The following is a 19,788-nucleotide window of genomic DNA, read 5'->3' as shown; positions in this document are numbered from 1 at the left end:
AGCCTGCAGTAATAGTCGAGCTAGGTGAAAGCTGTGTTCAGAGTCTGCAAACCAATACTTGCAGTCATGGTGCAGCAGGAAATAGCCAGCTCTCAGAGTCTGCAGTTCGACCCTGCAGTGGGATCTTCCTGTAGCAGACTCAGGATGGCAAAGCTGTAACGAAGAATAAACCGCGACCCTTTTCATGTTGTTGAATGAGAGTCTGTCTTGGTTCACCTCTACCCTTAACAAGAGGTCTGCTGCAACATCCTCTTTGCAGCAGGTTTAAGTGTTCTGCCATGAAACGGAAGTGGCTCAACTAAAAAGACAAATTTAGTGACCTTCATCCCAGTACACGGAAATAATCACTAAATGAAGTTGCTGTTCTGGCAACAAGGATTTAAGTGTCCAAGTGCAGATAACAAAATAAGGTTCGTTATTCCCAACAATATAGAGCTTTTTTTTCTGCTGAGTCTTATTGGTTAAAAAACAGTGGACTGTTACCATCTCCTCCTGAATTCTTATGAAGGTATTTCATAAATAAAAATAAGATAGTTTATCCTGCAAATATTCATTTTGATAAGGAACACAGTGCACTTTCATGTGCTTGCATGTTTTACATGCTTTTCAGGGTTGTGAACGAGTAGTCTTACTGTGCTGGGAAGTTGTCAGAACAAAGCATAATGACTGTGTGCTAATTAAACTGCAGCTTGTCCAAAGTCACCATGCTCACTGCAAAACCCATAAAGTTTCATTGCCTCTGTACTGCCCAGAGGTGCTTGGCTGAAACTCTCCTCCTTTGTTGAAGCTGTCTGAGGAAGGCCCAAGATTACAAGATGGATGGATTTGATACATTCCTCCAGGTTATACTAAAAGAGAACAAGAGAATCAATTCTAACACTGAACTCTGTTCTGAATATTGAGGAACTGTTCAAGAACTTTATGCTGAGGTAGAAGCCCAAGATGAGCTCAATTAAGCCAGGATTTAAAAAAATATCTAAAGATGTTAAACATTTTAACATTCTTAATAATTTACATTATTAGTGCCATTAAATACATGAGTGCTGGGAACTGGTAGAAGAATTGTTTGAACAAGGTATTTTAAAGCCTAATATTTACCAGGAAAATATGCACACTACCAGAAATAAATATAATACGGTAATGTCCAGGAATTTATACTCATTCAGAGAAGTCATCCAGGAAAAGAAAATGCTTAATGTGTCACAGAGGATGGAGGTTTTTATTGTATTAGTGAGATCACTAATATGACTAAATACAGTATACAGAAGAATACCAAAGAATGATCTATCTAAACTGCGTCAAAGTAACTTTGTCAGTTATTTGGCATTATACTCATTCTGAAGAAACAAACAAAACACAAAAAAAACCAACCAAACAAAAAACCCCACAAACAAACAAAATAACAACAACAAAACCCCCCCAAAAAAACAGCAAAAAAAAAGAGGAAAAAGTTCCCTAGTAAATCCATGCAGTTTACAAACCAATACAGAGTTAAAGCTTGAAATCCTGGGTGATGTTTCTTGACTCCCATGCTTTTCCTACCAGATTTGCTATTGAACTTCAAGTCTTTAGACAGATTGCTGTAGAGTGAAACAATTCTAATACAATACCTTTAGTAGTTTCTGTCAACATTTTAAACTCTAGAGCAGGAATGCCTTCTAGGTAACAGCACAGTTCAGGCTTTACAATTAAGCAAAATGATGCATTACACTTGTGTTTGCAGTGCTGTCCTTCATAAAAGTGGCCACTGAAATTTGAAATCAGACATTCAAAACTCCAGAGTCAAAGTGTGTCCATTCACAAGGACAGAATGGATGGGATCTGAGTTTTTAAAAATGAAATGTTTCCTAACTTTTCCAAGTCTACTTCCAAGCATTAGGCAATGTCCTGTCTCACAAAGGCCTAAACTCATGGACTTTGGTCACTTCAGACCCTCAGCTTTGCAGTGAATCTTTCTACCTAGGAAGACATAACTTCAGTCCTTTATTACAGATCTTCATTAGTCTTCAGATACTTGAAAGGACTGGCAAATGCCACAATGGCCACTATTGTTGTTCCTGGATCTTTGCATTTTGTGCACACCAGCTTATAAAATAACATAGAATTTTAACACTCTAAAAGCAGAATAGCTTTCTTGTTATCTTTTCTCCCTCTTCCTAACAGGGAATGGCAGAGTTTCCTGCCAGGAGAGATCAGGGAAAGATTTTGCTTCCTCCCTTGCAACTTGCAGTAATTATTCAACTTATCCAACTTGCTGCTTCTTTTCCTTCATTCATGTCAAACTTTCTTCAAAAGACACCTTGGTCTGAAATTTTCAAAACATTAAATAGTTGAATTTAAGAATATTAAGTTTAAAGAAGAGAAAGCAAAGCATTTTTATTCAGAGTAATAAAAAAACAGAGTTGAGTTCTAATACTTATTTAATGCTCACAAATAACATTGTCAATGAGATGAAGAGCTTTGCTGGACCTTCAGTTTTTACTTACATTGACCTTGCTATTAGAATTTAGCATTGAGTCACTGGGGGAACTCTCTAGCTTGGAACAACAAATACAGGATCTATAGATTTGTAATCTGAGTCTCATTCTTGGATTTAGCTGGCAAATTACCAGAATCATTTTGGAGAACACTCTCTTTGCCTACTTCAATTTCAAATTCATTCACCAAACTAGATACAGTCATTAGTAAGGTGGGAACAGTTTTTTTGTAGAAGAGGGATGCTTTAACTTTGTTAAAGTACCCGCTCAGCACAGCTGAACTGTAGGACAGCCTTCTAAAGTAATGTTACAGCTTATATTTGTATTGGCTTTCTTCCAGCTGGAACTCAGTTAACATGAAACATGTTTCTTGGGAAGAAAATGGGGTTTCTCTTCACATAATGTTAGCAGCAATACAGCATTATGGAAGAGAAAATTCCTATTTGGCAACACCCAACTTTTAAACTCAAATCTCTTCCTTTACCAAACAATCAGAAAATAATTATATGCATAGAAGTGACACCATAAACTAAATTTATTGTCTTGTAGTCTGTTGGTACCCTGATGAAGGGATATACACAGCACCACCAATAAACCAGACATAATTCTGCAGTCCTTCATGGTAAAGCATAAAGAATCCCCACACTTTCAGTGTGTTCTAACAGCTGGAACCTGCAAAGAACTGGACTTCACTCACATCTGCTCTTTCTTTCCTGATGCGATCTTACCCTCCCCACCCTCTTTCAAAAATGGATTAATTACACAATAAATGAGAAAGTTTTTTTTCTGGACAGAAGCCATTGTTGCCACTGCAATGGAACTTTTATTCCAAATACATTCTTACAATAAAGCTGTATTTTGTTATACAAGTAGACAAACCCAGGAGACAAAAGATTCTCATATTCCATTTTTAAATACCAGGCCCAATTGAACTGCGGCCATTCCCATTAATTTCCTAAAGCATGGTAAGGATTTTTCAGAGCAATGGAAATAACGATGTAAACCAAGTAATGTTGGTAATTAAATTACAGTCCAAGGAAATTTCTGACACCACAGAAAAGTGTATCTGCACATTCTTCAGGCTCCTTCAAGTGTAGGGTGGCAAAAGTTTCTTTATAAACTCAGAAGTTTTTCATTGAGAGCAATCTGTGACTGTGTGAGATTTGCCAAGTAGGTTACCATCAGTAGGTCCTGAAAGGGAGGGGAAAAAAACAGTGATCAGAAATATTAACAAATCATAGCTGAATTTTTAACATCTGTAAAGCATTTTACAATCAGCTACAAGAAACACTGGTAGTCCTGAAAGTCCTACCCTGAAGAATGCTTCCCTTGCAGGAAGCTTTTGGTATTCCTGGAATACAAAATACTGCTTGTGAAATTTTAACTCTGAGTTCACCTATGTTAACCAGTAAGTCAAAGGGTATAAACAACATTAAAAATTAGTTCTGGTCTTACAGACTGTGGGTGAACAACAGATTCAGAAACTTAAGTTTTCTAAAAGACTGTTACAAAAATCAAGTATCATGGTAAAACCTTACATGTTGTGTTATGCAGAGACAGAACTCAGCTCAGGCAAAATAATCTGGGAAGTTACTAGTTATTGCTGATATTAATTAAGTTTGGTAATTCATATTGTCAAATCAATATGAAAGAGGAATTGATACTGGTTTTCAAGGCGATTTGCAAAATTCCCGAGTCCTTAAAAATTAATACTTTTATCTGCAGTTGCTTGCAAGATTATGGTGAGCTTGTTTATCAACCCTCAGCCCTTAAAACACCTTAAAATAAAAAAGCTGTAATTGCTATTAGCATGTTTGTATGAAAACATAGATCACAAATTTGCCTCTGTATGACAAATTTGCAGAATTGCTAGCAAGGCACAGAAAAAATTAATTATGATCTTACATTGATATTGCTGTTCAGCATGGTCTCAAAGTCCTCTGGTGAAATCTTTGGCACCTGGTTAATAAGATCCATCAGGAAGCGCCCGACAGTGTTGTCAGCAGCCACTTTGCCAGACTAAGCACAAGAAACACACACTTCAGCATAAGTGGAACTCAAAGTTTATGGCCCAGAAAGAGAAATAACAAAGAGAAGACCAAGATGCACAAGTTAACATCAAACTTTTTTCTGGCTGATGAAAAGCTGGCCTTACCAACACATCCTCAGCATACTGCAGCACCATGGTCAGGGTATCTTGGATCCTGGCTGAGGCTGACCCCACCTGCTGTAAGTCACTGGACAAGCCAATCACTCGATTGGGGCTAAAGCAGGTCTTCATGATAAGATCCACTGAAAGCAAAAGGAGGATCAGTGAAACAAACTGACTGCCACAGAAACCAGTTTAAACCATTAACATGTTCAAGATTTTTTAGGTCAGCTTCAGCAAGACAGTCTGATTACCAGTAAAATTCTCAGAATGGCAGTTTTACCAGGGTAAAAGAAGCATTTGAACATTGTCATGGCAATGGTTATAAACCAAAATAGGAAGAAAGCATTCACCTCCTATCCGCTCTGTATCATAATAAACATATTTCACTGTTAGGGGTGTGAACATCACGCCCATAGTTTTACCAGGGACTCCCATTGGGGCACTAGAAAAAGAAAAGAGAACAACAAAACATTTTCAGCATGGACATAGATAAGGGAGCAAGGAAGAGATTTCCATCTCAATGATCTCTGTTAGCACTAAAGTGTGAACACGAGTATGTTACTCATTCTCACCAAGATCAGCAATTTTAAGACCCAAGGATAACTGAGGACAGGAAATCAGTTCTGGCATGCTATTAATTGCTCTTTTTCATCCAAGAATACTCCTAGCTGGTTTGACATCAGCATGAATGCATGAAGAACTATCATCTTAGCAAAGTTCCTTCTTGCTTTTAGAGAAGGTACTCTTCTATCCTGAAATACTTCGTGCTTTAAGAAATTACTGAAACAACAAGCAATATGACAAAATTCAAATACAAAGTACTCTCAACACCTTTATTATACCTATTATTCAAGGTACTTGAAGTCCATTTACGCTTTGAGTAAGATGTCATGGAACAGCTCCCGTTTTAAAGAATCACAGTCAAGAAGCAGTACTTTCTTTACAAAGAAAAGGGTTTTTTCCTTACAGAGCAGAGCTCTTCAGCCAATACTGGGAAGAATTCAGCAAGGTGGAAGAACTTAATTTCTCAATATTTAATCTCCATTGTTAAATGCCAAGAACGATGGGGTTAAGGGGAAGAAAGACCCATCAAGAAGATGCTGTTTAAGTTGTTTTAACCACACTAATCCTCCAACTTCTATAAATGCACTGTTGAGCAATAAAGCCCTATGGCTACAGGCTAGCATTCAGTCAGTGTGATGGAAGCTAGTGACATTACTGCTAGCTGTATGAACACTGTGAAATATCCCAAAGATGTTCTGAAAATTGTTAATTAAGTCAAAATTCCCCACCCCAATGAGGTTCCAGTTAATGAAGTCTTTCAGCCTACATACAATGGTCAAGACATTCCAATGAGAAGTGAGCCATGATCCCTGGCTCACCGCTGTATTTAACTACTGCACAATATTGTCCAAAAGAGGACACTGCACCCCACTACATTTCTTGTTACCCTGATGGGGTGTCTCTCAGTAATTCAGATTGCCCCCCTCCCAGAAATGCAGCCTCCCAGAGTACCTGACATAGGCTTTAATGCTCATGCGTGAATTCTGGAGACTTGTGTCCACAGTGAGGTGGATTGGATTGTGTGCTTCCCGGCTGTAGTACTCGTGGATCAGGACTGAGTGCTCCGTGATGTCGTGACCTGTTGCATACCTTCAAAAGAACACACGTTGAAGAGCCATTCTTCCAACATTCAAGTGCCCAGTGTTTTGTATTGTTGGTATTTAACAGGTTTGGATCCTAAAACACCGATTTCCAAACACTGAGCTGTAGCTCAACGTAAGTGTTTTACCTAAGGATTTTTTAGTTAATTGCCACTTGTCCCTAAAATTGTAGAAATCACAAGCTGAGCACACCCATGCCCAAAATATGCACAAGGCTAGTGTTGTAGTACCAGCCATAAAACATCAGTAAACTGACATCAGACACCCAACATTCAGTTATCTGTCACTGTGTTCTAGACCAGCTTTTTCCATCTATGTAAGTCAAAGCATACCAAACGAACTTGGAGGAATTTTGTCTTCCACGAATCACACATCCTTCTGCAGGAGGTCTAACTTGTTAATCTAGCTCCTTTAATTGCCTTACAATTAGCATCTCACATCCTCAGGGAAACTCCTGTCACTGGAACTGCACTCTGCTGTGCCATTAGAAGGCTATGGAGGAAGCTTGCTCCACAAGAAGAAAATGAAGTCATTTTGTAGGATCAGAGGGGCATGAAAAGAGTGATAAACACACTGTGCCACACACTCAGACACAGACTCTGTTCCCATAACACTGTACTGATCTTGCTTCACATCCCACGCACAAGTATTTCCAGCAGAGAACCAAGTAGTCAAGTTGGTATCAGATTCCTCCTGATGCTTTTGGTACATTAAAAGCCTTTTTTTGTATTCTCCCTTTTTTCTAACCAGGTAGCTTCCACACTACAGGTTGTATTACAGGTAGTAAGTTCTCCTAACAAAGCTGTGCACACATTCTCTAACACTTTACTCCTCTGTGATACTTTGCTAGACATAAACAAAACCAAATCCTGTAAGTCTCCAATTCCATCTCTTCTTTTTATTAGCTGCAGGAGCTTTACCACCGACTGAATAACAAGAGTTGCAAGATCTGGCTGTCACAGGCATTAGTGCTTCTGCTTCTCCATCTGTGACAAAGTGAATTATGTATTTAAGTAGTTTAAAGAATCAACAGAATTACTTGCATGTTCTTGCAGAAGGAGAACTCACCAGCCCAAGATGATCTCGCTAGGAGACACCTTCTTGTGCAACTCATACATGTTTTTGGCGAATTCCATATCCACAGCCACCTGAGAAAGGGTGCAGAACAGCTGGTTACAGGGTGCTTAGCCCGGACGGCATCGCGGCACAGGCCGCCAGCAGCGGGAGCGCGGGGGTCGCGCCCGCCCAGAGAGCCCCGCTCCGCCCGGGCCGCCTCCGTACCTCATCCTCGGACTCGTTGTGCGGGACGGAGAAGCAGTTGGTGACCTCCACCGAGTGCTTGTCCACGGTCCCTGCGGAGGGAGAGAGGGAGGAAGGGGGTAAGGGGGGCGCCGCAGGGAGGGCGGGCGCTGCCCCCGAGGCTGCGGCGGGCAGGGCCGGGCCGGGCGGCGGCTCTTACCCAGCAGCGTCCCGATCACCCGCGCCGCGCCCTCGTTGCGCCGCTCGAAGCTGTCCACGATGGAGGCGAGCACAACCGGGTGCAGCCGCACCACGCGGCCGCCGGGGAAGGGGCCCGAGAGCGCGGCTGACAGCGGCACGGCCGGTGGCGGGGCCGGCGCGGCGGGAGGGGTCGGCGCGGCCGCGGGGGTAGCGCTCCCCGCCGGGGCGGTGGGAGCCGTCGTCGGGCTCTGCGGCGGGGCGGCCGCGGGAGGAGCCGCGCCGGGAGCTGTGGCCGCCATTTTGCAAGAGAGAGAGGCTAGGTCCTCCGTACGTCAGTAATTGGCTGACCCGAACGTCTGTCATGCAGCGCAGCCTCCCTATTGGTGAGACGGGCGAGCTAAGGCCATCTGTTAGCCAATCCGAGGCGTTGCGATGAGGGGACACGCTCTGATTGGAGGACGCGCGCCCCGCCTGTGACTGAATCTTACTCTTACTCCCACCCTCTGGGGGCCGGAGAGTTTCTCAATTGGGCTCTCGCATTCCCCGCCTCCCCGCTGCCCGCTCTCCTATTGGCCAGCAGCGCCCTCCCCGCCCGGCTTTGCGGCCGTTTATTGGCTGCGGAGATGCCGCTCAGCGCAGCCTGGGGAGGCAGCGGGGCCGCGCGTGGTGTGCCGAACTGCGTGCTCCCCGGCGGGGCTGTGTGAGCGCCCTCGTGCGGGCGGGCTGGGCGGGGCTCTGCGCGCTGTGAGGGAGGGCACTGGCGGCCGGGGCTGCCTCACGGCTGTGAGGTGGCGGAGCTGCAAACGCGGCGCCCGGGTAAGGTGCTCCAGCAGGCCTGGGCTGTACAGCCCCTGGGGTCTTGGCCCTGTGAGACAGGCAAGTGCTGTTAGTCTTTATTGCCTCCATAGAACAACAAGTGGTTGTCAGGTGTTCTGTGGAGAGGAAATGCTGGTTACGCCTACTCAAGGTTTAGCGACTACCCAACAAATTCACTCACGGGGTGACTCTCGCCTGTTGCTGCAGTGTCCCGTGTGTTCGCTCCCGAGCACGAAGCCGTGTGGGAGGCGCAGGTGTGGCTGAGGTGTGAAACCCCAGGGCAGCCCGCAGCTTCCCCTCAGGGAGGCCGAGGGCAGGCACCGTGTCTGTGGTGACGCTGACAGGAGCCACGGCAAGGGCCTGGAGATGTGTCCGGGGAGGTTTAGCTTGGATATGAGAAAAAGGCTCTTCACTCAGAGGGTGTTTGGGCACTGGAACAGGGTCCCCAGGGAAGTGGTCACAGCACCAGCCTGACAGAGTCCAACAAGTGTTTGAACATAGGGCACATAGTGTGACTCTTGGGAATGGTCCTGTGCAGGGCCGGGAGTTGGACCAGTAGGTCCCTTCCCCCTGAGGATATTCTGTGAAATGAAACATGTATGCTTTCTATAGCTGCTAAACTGGATTCTTTCAGAACTTTGTTTTCTCTTTGTTAACCATTTTGCCATGGTGGATGGTTTTTGGATTTTCTGTGCTTTATTAGTTGAGGCCTGAATGTCATCAGTTAATGAGCAGTTTCAATTATGTCATTGAAGAAGGCTCCTGCATATAAAAGAAGCACCTCAATAAAAGGATGACACATTCTGCCTTCGTGGAAGCAGATTGCTTCTCTTGCATAAGTGGGAAACACCTTTCAAAACTACAAAGGAGAGCTAATGCATGGGAGCATGAACAGATTTTATCTCTTCATAAAAGCACTTCCAGGTCTGTGCACCAGTAAAAACTTTGGGCTTTCTCCGTGCAGCCTTCATTTCTTGTGGGTATGGCTGGGTCAAATTGCATAAAGCTTTAAAATGTTTCTGTTCCCAGAGCTTTGATGTGTCATTGAGAAGTCTAATGTGTGAGGTGTTCTTGTTAGTAGTTGTTTGATCTCATTCTTGCTTGCATCAAACTGGGCTTGGTGCTTAATATGACATAGTCAGCTGCAGAGTCATGTGGAGCAAGCAAGGTTCTACAAGAGCCCACTATACTTTTATATTTTCACCTTAAAAATTTGGCAACTTAATATGAAGCAGCAGTTGTACTTCGAAACTGGCAACTGTTGTAGTTTCTTTTAGTATGTTGATACTGAGTTGCTGCACAGGGTGCTGGAGAGTGTATGTAGTGAGTGGAGATGGATAGCCTGTATCTCTACAGTCAAGGATCAGTGGCTGGCTCATACAAAGTCGGTATAAATCTAATTATAAGAAAATCAATCGTGTAATTGTGCCCAGAGCATATTTGTCCAAGCTACAAAACTTTTTTTTTCTTTGCTAAATGACTGCTGAAAAATTAAGACCTTTATAATTAATATTGTTTCACAAAGTATCAGTTTACTTTTAGAGCAGGGTAGATACACTTGTGAATGTGTATTGATGAAAACTTGACATCCATCTACTGATATGATTAAGATGTTGAGGTCCTACCCCACTGCAGTAGAATCTGTCCGCCTAGAGGGACACAGAAAACACATTCTCATGTGCACATGGATCAGCATGGTGACTCAGGGCCTTCTGCTTTTACACTTTCCCTTGTTAGGTTTCCCTGCATCTGATTTTGGTGGTGAATATAATTATCCCCAAGCTCTGCTCTTGTATGATTTCTCTTCATAGTCTTTGATTGTGACTGAGTCATTATTATTGCATTTACTGTCATGCCAGCTGCATTTTCACTGATGATGTGTAGTTTCTTTATCAGTAGCCATCTTCTTATCTTGTTTGTATTACTAGAATTAACATAATTTCTTGCTCTAGGGGATATTTGTTACATTGCATTACAGGTAAAATAAAATATCTAGAGTTGGTTTGATTAATCATTTCAGGATGTAGTTTTATCTGTTTAGTTTTGTGGGATTGAATATGCTATTTTTATTCTTCTATTATAAGAAAGGTTTCCCATTGTATATTCTGTCTGCAAAACAGAAGACAGTCACAGTCAGGTGACTCAAACTAATATTCCAAAGAGATATTCCAGACCATATGACATTATGCTCAGTATATAAAGTGGGAGAAGAAGGAAGAAGTTGGGAATGTTGGGAGTGATGTTTTTTTGTCTTCCTAAGTAATGGTTACAGGCGGTGGGATCCTGCTTTCCTGGAGAGCTGTTGCATATGGATAAAACCTTATAAAATAAGGGCCTTGTTACCCTTGTAAAATCATGGCTCAGGCCTGCTACTTTGGCTGAGTAGAAGAGCACTATGGGAAAGTGGCTTGGCTAAATTGGAGGTAGAAAAACAATATATAACCAATTATATAATCATTATGTGCTCACGTTGTGCTTTATGGTGATTGGTTGAATTACATTTGTTGTGCTTAAATGGAATGTACCTGATAAGGGGCTAACTGCTTTAAAAGGCCTGGTTTTTGCAATAAGGGGCTCTCTCTTGCACCTGCCTGGGGATTCTGTGTTAGTGGGCTTCATAACACCTGCCTGTCCATGGGAAGCAGTGAATTAACTCCTTGGTTTGTTTTGCTTGTGTGTGTCTTTTGCTTTCCCTATTAAACTGTACCTCAACCCGTAAGTTGTCCAGCTTTTACCCTTCTGAGTCTCTTCCCCATCCTGCTGGTGGAGCTGTGAGTGAGAGGCTGTGTGCTGCTTGGCTGCTGCCTGGGGTTAAACCATGCAAGGGTCCATTAGTTCTGCCTTCTATCCAGGACTTGTATACGATGCAGTCATGGACAATGGTTTTGGGTTGTGAGGGGTTGGTGCGGACAGCGACAGATCTTTCCGAAGGTGAGAAGCAAAGGTGTCGTTCCCCCGGGGGGAGCTGGGCAGTGCCGGCGCTCCGGGCCGCTCCCCATTCCCGGGCAATGCCGGCGCTCCCCGGCAGAGGGCGCGCGCCCGCCGGAGCCCGGAGGGCACTGCCGGAGCCACCGCCGGCACTGCGGCTCTGCTCGCCTCCGACACCAGCACACCACAGCCTGGTAACCACTCAGTGCTAATTAATTGCTGTGTAAGTAGGAATTTGTGCATACGGCTTTTCCCACTGTTGTTGAATACATGGATTTCACACAGCGGCTTATTTCTTAAGTTAGGAACATTAAGGTTGAATCAATGAGATAGAATTACAGTAAAATTAACAAATTCTACCTTAATTCCTCATAATTAATTAAATTCTACCTTAATTTCCCATAATAATGTAATGGAAAATTTACTTATGGATGTTAAGGCTATGCAAACTTAAGGTGCGATATATGATAGTATAACCCCAAATTTTACTGAAATATATGGAAATAAAAAGTATTTTGGGTCTTTGATGACACTGTGAATTCTCCAGTCTCTCAAGACACTCCTGCTTCTTGATGACCTATGATAATGATTATTTTCTACTTTTGACTCAAATCATGGACAGTCAACTTTCGAATGAGAGGCATTTTTCATATTACTTCTACTTAAAACTAAGATAGAATGTGCTTGCACTGACCTAGCAAAGCAGTTAGGTGCACTACTCTGCAAGATCAAACCTTGTGTCTTTATATGATATTCTTCCTGCCTACCCCATGCAGTGAGAACTGAAGAAAACATAGATATGACTCTTGGCTTTTTTTCTTCCCCAGGGAGTATGGGGTAGAAGTGTGGCAGCACTACTGTCTTTTCCATGTAATCAACTTGAATAAGTAATTTCTGGCAGGCAGCCTTAAGCACAGTGTTCCTTTGTCTGGTAACTTGCTACTGCTGTGTTTGACTTAAAAGCATTTGTAACAGACAAGAGCTGTGTCCTTGAATACCTGACATCCAAATAAAATTAAGTGTAATGTCACTCTTAGCAGATAAGTGTGAAAGTTCTTTGCAGGCAGATTAAAAAATGTTAAAAATTTCTAACACTTCTAACAGCTAATGTGCCAGTGTGCTATTTGTTGGAAAGATAATCTCTTTTTCCGGTCCCTTGTTCCTATACAATCACTTCACAACCTTACTTTTCCTACCAGTAAGCATGTCCCTTTCCTTGGTGTCCTTTATGGCATGGGTCAAAATGACCATTGTCTGTACATTTCAGCCCAGACCAAAATTGCATATGTCCTCAAAAGTGTTGAACAAGACTTTTGAGACTGGCAATGTTTGCTGTGTCATTCAGCACAAACATGTGCTTTGGTGTCTTGAGACAAAATCTGCATGCAGAAGTGAAGTAACTAGAAGGGAAAATACATATTTAATTTGATGGTGGAGGGAGGCCTGCCAAGATATGGAATGGCAAAAATGTTGTTTTGTGAACTCTAAGAATTATATGATTTTTATATCACCAGGGTCTGACTGTTTTCTGTCCCTTCACAGCTCAGCAGGTTTTTTCCAGTTTGAGGCAGCTGCATCATGATGTGTTGGATGAATAAGTGGGCAGTGAGCGAGAAGGTAAGAAGATAGTGATTTACATATAGAAATGAGCTGGAAAGGAACAGTGGGAATAGAACCCAGGGGACAGTTTCTGTGTAGGAGCCTGGGAAACCTGAGGCCCAGCACATTTCTGTTACTGGCATTTGGGTGATGTTAAGGCAACGCGTCCGTATAACTGAAAAATGTCAGAGATGTGCTTTGGGTAGTGCTTTAGCTCTTACAATGTGAAGTGTTTGATAACAACTAGGATAGTATTGTCTTCCTGTCTCTTCCACTGACTTTGGGGGAGTCATTTAACCTTTAGATCTCACTTTTCTACTTCTGCAAAATATGACAGATGATAGTGTAGAGGGTAGATTTATATGTAGGATATGCACAGTTTACTGAGGGAAGGCAGGAAAGATCTTACCCTTTGAGGAAACAGCTTTGAGAGAAAGCTAAAGAGGGCATTTCCTGACCCAGAGACAGTACACTTTGGAAAGGGAGGAACTCTTCAACTAACCTAAGGAGAAGGAGAACAGCATTGTGTCCATACTGTTTCCCAGTAATAAATAATTCTTCAGCTGAGATGAGTTCATGCTGCTGAGATCTCAGGTGCAGCAGCAACATTTGATTTCATCTTGTATCAAACCTTGCTCTTTGCTAAATGCTGTCCTAACCAATCTGTCTAGATTTGTAATACCATGAGCACTGACATATGAATTCACCCCCTACATTCTGATTGCCAATTTGCCTTTCTGCATCAGAAAGCATGATACAGCACTGGCTGAGTGAACTGCATCAGGCTGGTTGGACTGATCTGCACAAACAAAGAGCTGATTCCAGCTGCCCAGTGCTCTAGCTGAATCACAAGTCTTCTCAGCACTGCTCAACTTGTTATTGTGGCAGAGAGGGGAGTACATAAACACACTTAGACTGTTGAGGTTTGATTTCCAGGCCTATTTTGAAAAGTCAAATTTCTATTTGCAGCTACAATTTCACAGCTTTTACAATGTAATTTGACATGAGAAGTTCGAATTTTCCACAGTTATTTTTAGATTTTCTATGGATTCTCTGTTCTAATTCTCTCAAACATTTGGCATTTGCCATTTGCTATTCTGAATTGCATTCCTTTGCATATATATTTTTTTTTTTTGCATTGGAATAAAAAAAAAAGCTGATCCATCACCGAAATATCACCCCAAACATTTGTTTCTGTAGCTACCAGCAAGGCTGCCTTCTGCCAATGGCACATTTATGGATGATATCCCTCAACTTCCCTTATCTAGCTCTGCCTAGAAATCTTTCTTTTTTGTTTTTCTGTGTTTAAATTCACTCTCTTGAAAAGAAAAATATCTCTCTTGATGTTACTGCTTTTTGTTTCCCAGTTTGAAATCAACTAGCAGAACCCCAGAGGGTTTCTCAAACAGCAAACCATTAAACACAGTCAGGAACAAAGATCAATTGAAAACACATTTAGAATTAAGCTTCCTGGCCTGCTTTTAATTTCTTCAAGTCAGCATTGGGAGTTATTACTATGGTCAGTCTGGCCTTTTATTGTCCTATGGCTTATTCATATAAACGATCATCTTCAGGGATGCCTAACTGCTTTCTGGTTGGGTTGTGGTTTTTCTTTTTTGTTTTGTTGTTGGGTTTTTTTTTTTAATATCTTCAAATATTCCCAAAGTTATTAAAGGATTATGGGTTTAAATGCAGAAGGCATTAAATAGAATCATGTTATTGGAAACAGAACTATATTTATGAGTCTAGAGGGAGTTTGCAAGAAACTGACTTTGCAAGGAGAATGTGGGTCATGGCACCTTAAAGCTTCAGTAGCTTTCTTTAGTCTGGGATCTGGATTTCTGGCAGACTGAAATATTATTTCTGTATAGACCTATACAGACACAAAAGGATATATAGCTCCAAAGGATTTACAGTTCAGATAGAAATCAGGAATAGTCAGTGGTTTGGCTCAGCTTACCTATGCCTTTAGGGGACAGAAGGGGAATCCTAAATGTAGTTTGTAGCAAATTCTGGGCATTAAAATGACTGCAGCACCTTTAGCTCTGTTTATAGCTGTCCTGAGCCCTGAACTCTTTCCCTTGAGTAAGGTGCCATGCTACTGTCCTGCCATCAGAAGTATGATGCCAAACAGATAATTTTGTTGCAAATCTTGCAGTAATTTCTGGGTTTGGCTTTAGGTTCTTTTTTTTTTTTTTTGGGTTTTGTTTTGTGTTTTCTGGGGGCGGTTTTCTGTGGTCTGCTTTCACAATTTAGGGGATTGTTAGGTTATTTGAGTTAAAAAGCTGATGGTCACACAGCCCCATCAGACATCTCGGGCTCTGAGTCAGTATGCTGAATCTTTTTAAGGGAATAGCATTACTGAGAGCTTCAATATACAACAGGGTATTCATTATGAATAATGGTAGCCTAGTGCCAGCTAATTATATTTTCAGGGTGGTTTCCCTAAAAAGCAGATGTTGGACAGATGTTCGTCAGATGATCAGTCATGCTACCCTCTACGGTAAATCTGAGGGCTGTGGGGAAAAAGGTGATGTGTGGAACATACTTCTCATTTCTGTGGGAGCCTTGTACTTTTTTACAGGTATAAAAAGGCTCACAGAAAATGTGTGAGAACACATTCTGTACAGTTAAGAACTGTAGAGCTGCTGATGTTTGGCTACAGCAAGTAACAAAACTTCACCTTGAAGTGCTTGTTACCCTTGAGTGACTGAATCCTGTAACAGAACTCTGCAAAGGTGATGAGACTGCATGTCAGCCGGAGTTTTGCAGAAACCTTTTTTTAGGCTGGAACACTTCTTCATTCTCTTTTTATTCATTTTCCTTGAAAATTTTTCTGTACTTTTTTTGTCTGCTTTCTCATGGCAGGTCTCTGTGCTGTTGGGTTGCATGTCAGTATCATGGTGAGAGTATTTCAATATTCTGCTGCAACTGAGATACTGAAGCAGATACAACTATCTGCAAAGTGACTTGGAGCACAGTGCAGCATTTAACATGGCTTACCTTGGGTAGTGTTCAGACTTTGTTGTCTTTGTTCAGCACGGGCACTAGAATCGTGTTTCCTGTGGAACAGCAAGCCTTTCCTAAGACATAATTCTGGCTGTGGGTTTGCAGCAGTACTGATTTTAATGTATCCTAGCTGTTGCTAAACACGTTTGTTTTGTCAGCTGAAGTCAAATTATAGGACACATGCTATGCAAAGAGGACATGGTACTTAATTGTTTTAAGCAATGTCCAGTTTGTGTCACCACAAGTTCTGGGTTTTGGGCTAGAACTTCCGCAAAGGCTTGAAGATTGCTCCATTAAAATGAAATCTTTGATTTCCATTGCCCTTTAATCAATACAAACCAGAGCTTCCGGGGATTGTAATAGTGTATCAAGTTGAATTTGGCTCTTTTGCAACCCATCAAAAGAAGTTGTCCTTGACAAAAACAATATTTTAAATATCTGCTCAAAAGCACCGGAGCCAAAAGGGTTCTATTTCGTTTGGCAAAATACCTTCCCAAGAACAAGACTGTGACCTGAAGCAGAGCCAAAATAAGCTCTAACAGATGCTTAACCTAGAAAGCACTAGACTGAATGGCTAAAATTGTTAAAGAGTCTATAGGAAAAGGGAAGGGCAGCTACCTAGTTCTGCTTCTGACTTGCTGTGTAGACAAGCTGTGCTCCTGTTCTAGTGTTCTGGCAGCTAGAGGACCCATCTCATCTGTCTGCCACCTCACTTCAGCTTCTGGGCCTTCCATTTCTGGCTGTGAGGGCTGCTGCAGGCAAGAACAGAGCTTCTTCTGTTCATAATAGCAGAGGAGTCTAATTTTGCCCCTTCCCAACAGATGCTGTTTAATAGTGAAAACTCTTTCAGAGACTTTGCTCTGGCCTTCCATTCATGCTTTCCATACTGCATCTAGTACTTGCACTTGAATAATGTTTCAGATGCTCATAAGATTCAAGAATTACAAAATCTGTGCTCCTTCTGTGATGACTGAAGTTGATCTAATTGGCCACACATTTCTACTTGCCTTTCCGTTTGCTAGTTCTGGTCTTTATCTGTCCTCATATAGCACCATCTTTGCTCTGAGATCTGGTGAGAAAGTTAATAACTTTCTTAGTGTCAGTTGTTAGTGCCAAGAAGGGGTGTGGCACTCTGAGGCAAGGAGAGAGCAGAGCTGTGCTGACCTGCAGTTAAGATTGGTTTAGGCTGTTAAAAGTACAGCCTGGTGATGGTGTTCTGTAACAGTTTCTGTGAAACTGCAGCTTAAACACTTGGTCGTTCTCCAGATCTGACAGCGAGAGGAGGTGAGGACAAAGAAACTAAACAGCTTTCTTGGGGCACAGAGTTGCCTGATCCATAACTAGAACTGAGATGATGGGTTCTTAAGTCAGACTGTAATGACAGAAATCACCAGGATACAAGCAGCTGTTTGCTGCTCTTCTGGAGACAGTCAGTCAATCTGGATAGCTTTGTTCAAGGTAAGAAATATCAAGTGTCAGTGCTCAAGAGAAAAGCTGAATAAATGCTGGTTGTGCTGCAGTACAGGTTGGGACAGATTGTTATCTCATTGATGGTGATGCCTGCCTGGGTGGGCCTTCTATCCAGTGTAATTGACACTAGGATGTTTTATGAAACTAAAATTTTCTAGAACTTCAGGCAGAGAGAAGAGCAAGTGGCAAGGATACCAACCCTGTTCCTACCCTGTTCATACGTCTCTAAATTCAAAGAAGCAGGTGTTTGTATATGTGACATTATTTACTTGGACTGGCTTTGACACTGGCTTCCCTCAGCAAAGTTCAGAAGAAGCTCTGCCTTTACTGCTCCTGTGAAGCCTGTGCCCATGGAAATAACACAATATGATTGATCTCCTTTGTATAAACTCCAGCATGGCTGAATCCAAGGAACAGGTAATCTCATTCCATAACTGTTGCCATCTGAAATCAAATATCCCAGTGAAGAATAGTGGTGAAGAAAGATTGCTGAAAAAGAAGAGCTATTTGCACTTAAAACTACTCAGCATATGCTTTCTCAGAAGCATGCTGTGATGTGATCTATATTAGACTAAGTTAACATTAGTGGCCACAGAGCAGTCCTAATGAACAGGAGATGTCCTTTGAAAGGTGTTTGATCACCACGTTTTCAGTATCTTCTCTTGGGGGTTCCAAGGACTCTGACTTGAGCTTCTCACAATCCTGGTAAATTATTATCTTGATATTATTCTAATGAGGTTGGTATGAGCATGGGGATAGCAGACAGAGCTCTCAGGAGATTAGGATCCAGGGGAAGCCATTGAAAAGCTCAATTTGATTAAGAGCATTTGATTCTCCCTACAAGTCTGACATTGTACTAAATATGCATCAGCACTGTCCTACGAAGAATGCATCCTGGGAAAGAGCACTGCCACAAAAATCTTTCCCAGTATTTCCTAGGATTCAGTTTGGCCACATCTTGAGCAAGATCACTGCATTGCCAACTGCTTGGTTTGTATGGCTTGGCTAGAGCTGCTTTTGGGAGACATTTGAGCTTTAATTTGCTTGCTGCTCCAGGCCTTGTGAGGTCTGGTAGAAGAGGAGGCTTTCTTCATCCTATATTTAAAGAAGCCTCAGTGGGTTTGCTCTAAATAACTGGGGTATTGGCTTCAGCTTCGAGTTAATGAAACCATAGCAACATGCTGTGGGATGCAGCAGCTGATGGGCTATATAGTTGTTCAGGCTCTGTGAAAGTACGAGTAAGGCTCCAGTACCTGATTTTAAGCAACTCCTCCAAGTTTGGTTAAGACACTGAGTTTGACAGTGAGGGGTCTGGGACATAAACTATTGAGATTTCATCTAGCTGAAGCTAGATCTACTTGCTTTAATGTAACTGTAAGGGACTCTGTCCTCACAGAGGGACTAAGCATAATCTGACACCAGTTGTGTATCTGTAAACATAGACAAAATCACAACAAGCAAGACATCCTGATTATTGGCTAGAAAATGCCAGGAAAAGTTAGGTGGTTCAAGGAGCAGCACTCCTTGTTACTCTCTAATGAGGCAATTTCTTTTCCAGTCTGGTTTGACCTCAGATTGTATTCTTTATTCTTTTATCAGACATGGTCATCTCTTGAGTCCAGGACACACATCTTTTAAATGACTGCATCATTTATCACAGTTTTTCTCTCCATCTCTGGCATTGTAAAACACTTCAATTCAACAAAACCCAAAATACTGAAAACCCAAACCTCTTTCTGTGCTTGTAGGGTGTTTAAGTGCTACCCAGTAGAAGCCATTTGCAATGCCCCAAACGCTCACTGATGCTCTAACAAACCAAATGACAAGCAGTGTTTATTCTTGAGCATTATTAACTCGAAGTATTTCTGGCTCATAGGAAATCTTAGTTTAATTCAGAATAAATACCCCAATTCAGAATAAAACCAGAGTTCCCAGTTATCTGCAAATCAGAAGTTTGTATGCAACCCCTTGGAAATTGCAATTACTATATGAAATCATGTGTTTGCTTATTACACAATGAAGGGTTGAGCAAGCCAGAACAGCTGATTAGAATTGGGAAGCTTTGAGATTCCCAGCCCAGAGCTTTTGCTTTGTGAGGAGGAGTACTGAAAGCCCAGAAGGTCTGTGCTCTGCCTCAAGTTCTCTAGGTTACCTTGGAAAATAAGAATAAGGGCCTTTACTGGCTGTAGTCCTGGTTAGTGCACTAAATTACTGGATAAGTCAGACTAGACTA

General features: G+C 42.1%; 1 protein-coding gene and 1 long non-coding RNA gene across 3 annotated transcripts in view; one reads left to right on the top strand and one right to left on the bottom strand.

The window, feature by feature from the left end:
* The window catches only part of LOC116999576, a 59,098-nt gene that overhangs the window by 2,684 nt on the left and 36,626 nt on the right, over positions 1-19,788 (top strand). For both annotated transcript variants that reach the window (XR_004418582.1, XR_004418583.1), the window contains exon 2: positions 13,020-13,094. This is a non-coding gene — a long non-coding RNA (uncharacterized LOC116999576). The remainder of the gene's footprint in view (positions 1-13,019; positions 13,095-19,788) is intronic.
* On the bottom strand, positions 3,281-8,047 carry EIF3F (eukaryotic translation initiation factor 3 subunit F). Its single transcript, XM_033066405.2, has 8 exons — positions 7,753-8,047; positions 7,575-7,645; positions 7,362-7,441; positions 6,145-6,282; positions 4,980-5,071; positions 4,633-4,769; positions 4,383-4,496; positions 3,281-3,668 (listed from the first exon to the last, which is right to left on the bottom strand). Exons 1-8 carry the CDS (start codon positions 8,030-8,032, stop codon positions 3,591-3,593), a joined length of 990 nt encoding a protein of 329 aa, XP_032922296.1. The 5' UTR covers positions 8,033-8,047; the 3' UTR covers positions 3,281-3,590.

This window comes from Catharus ustulatus, chromosome 8, assembly GCF_009819885.2.
Source record: "Catharus ustulatus isolate bCatUst1 chromosome 8, bCatUst1.pri.v2, whole genome shotgun sequence".
Lineage (NCBI taxonomy): Eukaryota > Metazoa > Chordata > Aves > Passeriformes > Turdidae > Catharus > Catharus ustulatus.
The sequence above is the reverse complement of the archived record's forward strand: the minus strand, read 5'-3'. Positions and strand labels throughout refer to the sequence as shown.

What these genes read in the sequence shown, in the direction of transcription:
- EIF3F (XM_033066405.2), bottom strand. Translation starts at nt 8,032, where the DNA reads ATGGCGGCCACAGCTCCCGGCGCGGCTCCTCCCGCGGCCGCCCCGCCG. An exon ending in ACAACGAGTCCGAGGATGAG is followed by an intron (nt 7,442 to 7,574) that starts GTACGGAGGCGG and finishes ACCCTTTCTCAG; the next exon opens with GTGGCTGTGGATATGGAATT. An exon ending in AGCATTAAAGCCTATGTCAG is followed by an intron (nt 5,072 to 6,144) that starts GTACTCTGGGAG and finishes TTCTTTTTCTAG; the next exon opens with TGCCCCAATGGGAGTCCCTG.